Source organism: Loa loa (assembly GCF_000183805.2).
Source record: "Loa loa unplaced genomic scaffold supercont3.695, whole genome shotgun sequence".
Lineage (NCBI taxonomy): Eukaryota > Metazoa > Nematoda > Chromadorea > Rhabditida > Onchocercidae > Loa > Loa loa.
Genome location: NW_018108875.1, coordinates 1038 through 5004, shown reverse-complemented (window position 1 = coordinate 5004; position 3967 = coordinate 1038). Strand labels below are relative to the sequence as shown.

The window sequence follows — 3967 nt, the reverse complement described above, 5'->3', positions numbered from 1 at the left end:
GTTAAGTTAAGTTAAGTAAGTAAGTAAGTAAGTAAGTAAGTAAGTAAGTATATATATATATATATATATATATATATATATATATATATATATATATATATATATATATATATATATATATATATATATATATATATATATATATATATATATATATATATATATATATATATATATATACATACGAAATAAATAACAACAAAATCTCCACATTAAATCAAATGATTTAATTTTTTCTGACTATAATTTTTATTACTCAATTTTGGGAGAACTTAAACAAAGGCGTTTTAAGTTATCACCAGAAATTCCCAGATGATTCTTGTGCCTCCCATCTTCGGGATTTTCAACATAAAATTGCCAGAATTGTTCTTTCCACTATTTCGGTTCACCTAGGATGTGACATCCTTTGGCTTTTCGTCTTCAAAACTGTTTTTATCCCTGCTATTTTTCACAAATCAATAGACGCGAAATTCCTGATGAGGTGCATTTTATCCTAGATTGAAGAGAAGATTGAATAAATGTCGCCGAAACCATCATAATCATCTAACACAATTTTATCATCATCAAATGACTTGAAGTTGGAAATACCAACCAACTCTCTTGAAAATTGTAACATGGAATTGCTGTATTCAAATTTCATCCGTAGATAAGTTGGAGGCTAATTTGCATCAATCATTTCTAGGAAATAAAAAGAGGAATTCTTTCGCAAATAATTCATTCAATCTCTTTTCATTGTTGTGGTCGGCGGTAAATTATCTGGGCTCTTTCTGGAAATCTTTTGGGTGAAAGAATATGTCGCAAATCATTAGTGCCCAAGTTGGCCAATGTGGGAATCAAATTGGAACTAAGGTTTGGTTGATTGAAATAGGTGGTTTTTATACCAGAAGTAAATCTGATCTTTACAGTTCTGGGAAATAATCTCGGGTGAGCACGGTATCGAGCCTAACGGCACTTATAATGGTGACTCGCCGTTGCAATTGGAGCATATCGATGTATATTTCAAAGAAGTGGAAGGTTTTTCTCTTTTTTACTTGAATTTACAAGCTCTTTTCTGTAGAGATCATCCAATACTTCAAACAAAGGATAAGTTAAAATAGCAAGATCAAGTATCAGTTTCACACCTGCCGTCATTGCACTATTAATCTTTGATTTATTGTAGCGAACATAGAGAAGAAGCAAGCACGATAGTTAACTTATTCAAATTATTACTCCATCACTTCAACAATCTATTTCATTTCATCTAATTTATGCAAAAAAAATCGAGTACTATCACCATGGCTTATAACAGAATTGTAAATGAAAAATTAGAAATTAAATCTCAGGCAAAAAATACGTACCACGTGCAGTATTGGTCGATCTGGAGCCAGCAACCATGAATTTGGTGCGTTTATCCACCTATGGAAACCTTTTCCAACCGGATAACTTTCTGTTCGGTAAAATTGGTGTCGGGAACAACTTTGCCAGAGGGTATTACACCGATGGAATGGATTTCATCGACGATGTTATGAATAATATTCGAAAGGAAGCGGAAATGTGCGATAGCTTAATGGTGTGAAAACAATTATTACTATATTTTCTTGAATTCTGATTCGAATAAATGAAGAAAAAAAAGCAACAGTAATCCTTATCGCTCCATAATATTACTTTAATAATGATGACGTATCATTTTCCGTATTTTTGACGTCTAAAGTAAATTATCTTATCCAATTTTGTATCTCATCATAGAAACGTAAAACTTATAAAATATTTTGTAACTACCTATTATTGTTTCAATGAATTAAGTGGCATAGTGAAAAATGCTTTTATAGGGTTTCCATCTGACTCATTCCTTGGGAGGTGGTACAGGTTCTGGACTGGGAGCGCTTATGATCATGAAGATACGTGAACAATATCCGAATCGCATGGTGACATCATTTTCCGTATTCCCGACGCCGAAAGTAAGTTGTTCAATTTCATATTTCTTCATGGTTTTTCTCTAAGTGTTAAAAGTAACGTTAAGCGAAATGGATCATAAAGAAGGGTTGAGTTTAAATTTGAACAGCTTTATTGAATATCTTAAACACACTCGATATCTTTGGATTTGATAATCAATCTGATGTTAAATTCTTCATACTAAAAGAAATGACAGGCATCGGATGTTATCGTGGAACCATACAACGCAACACTGGCTACACGTCATCTCATTGAAAATGTAGACGGGACATTTTGCATCGATAATACTGCACTTCGTGATATTTCATTGCATACGTTGAAACTTGCCAGTCCAGCTTATGATGATTTCAACCATATAGGTAGGTAATTTTGAAAATTTTGTCTTCACATCCGACAAAATCAAGCATGAGAAATCACACCATAAATGAGAAAATCTGCTAAAGATTTTATTTCAAGTCAAAACAAAACTTAACGATGTCATCCTATCATATTTTGAGCTTCGATGGCGATGTCCGGAGTGACCAGCTTCTTTCGATTTCCCGGACAATTGAATACTGACTTGCATGAACTAGCCGTTAACATGATTCCGCTCCCGAGCCTTCATTTTTTGATGTTTGGTTCGGCTCCGCTGATTGCTCGCAATACCGCTGCACCAACGCCACTCAAAATCAGTCAATTGATCCAACAGGTTATCTTTAGAAGGATTAGGTCAAAATTAGTAATATTATTACAGTAATTTTATTTTATAGTTTTCCAATTTACGCACTCTTTTAAAAATCGGGGTGCGCAATGCACAAATACCTGGGTTTAATAAGTCTCTTTCGTTTCAACACTGGTGCTTCAAAAATGTGAGGAAACCGCTTTTGTGTGAGTTAATCATTGATCATATTCGAATATCGCTTGAAAAACACACCAAATTCATCTGCATCAAATGAAATGGATAGATGAAATGATTATATAAAAATTTGATAACTTTACGAAAAAAGAAATCTCTGCAAAATTTTGAGATTTTTAGAAGTTTTTCAATTGATATCCGATTTAAAATGCTCAAGAATTCTATTGTAGTCATTTGACAAGCGTAACATTATAACCGCCTGTGATCCAAAAAATGGTCGTTATTTGACTGCTGCTGCAATGTTCCGTGGACAATTATCGGTGGATGTCAGTAAATAATTTATATAAAATTATTACAATAAATATAATCCAACCCACCACTAAAACATCACCAAACCTTATTTTCCAGGAGGTGGAAAGTCAAATTTCAACTATTCGAAAAACATTGACACCTGAATGGTTGCCAAATAACATCAAATTAGCTACCTGCGAAATCCCCACACGCGGAACCATCCTCAGTGCTGCTCCTCTCTTTAATAACACAGCAATTCAGGAGATATTAGCTAATATTCGACAGTCCTTCTCAGGTTGCTTTTTTTCTTCTTTTTTTTGAAGTGATCATACATGGTAAGTTGTAAATTTGTTTTATTTAGTTAACAAAAATTATTTCAGATGCAAAACAATGATTTTTTAGAACAAAATTTTAAATTCAGAAAAATATTTGAAATGTCTTTTTACAGCGATGTTTCGACGCAAAGCCTTTCTACATTGGTATACAGGCGAAGGAATGGAAGAACAGGAATTTAAGGATGCAAACAACATTTTGAAGGACACAATTACGGAATATCAAAAATATGAAGAAATGCAGGATGATAAGGCTGAAAATGTGGTGATCGGCGATAAGATACAAGCAGCTAATGATGGTACGGAACAGTAGAAACAGCAATGAATATCGATTTGTGATGCCAACATTAAAAGAGATTGATTTTATAGTGAAATGATTTCTTCCAATATTAAAATATATTAATATATTAAATGTTAAATTCCAATATTAAAAAAGAATAATTTTAGAGTGAAATAATTTCATCCCTATAATTCCATAGCCATTTGTCACAACCATCGAAATAACTGATTCATATATGATCTGAAATCTTGTAGCAAGAAATTTATTCTACGAAATTAATCAAATCAACACCGTCAA

General features: G+C 32.7%; 1 protein-coding gene across 1 annotated transcript; it reads left to right on the top strand.

Moving 5' to 3' along the window:
• Positions 1-792: 792 nt before the first annotated feature.
• Positions 793-3703, top strand: LOAG_12555 (BEN-1 protein; the record flags this gene model as incomplete). The annotated part of the gene is made up of 9 exons (XM_003148069.1): positions 793-849; positions 906-1014; positions 1323-1549; positions 1809-1937; positions 2129-2291; positions 2430-2620; positions 2998-3093; positions 3176-3353; positions 3507-3703. The coding sequence occupies 9 exons, from the start codon at positions 793-795 to the stop codon at positions 3701-3703; spliced, it is 1347 nt and encodes a 448-aa protein (XP_003148117.1).
• Positions 3704-3967: the final 264 nt, after the last annotated feature.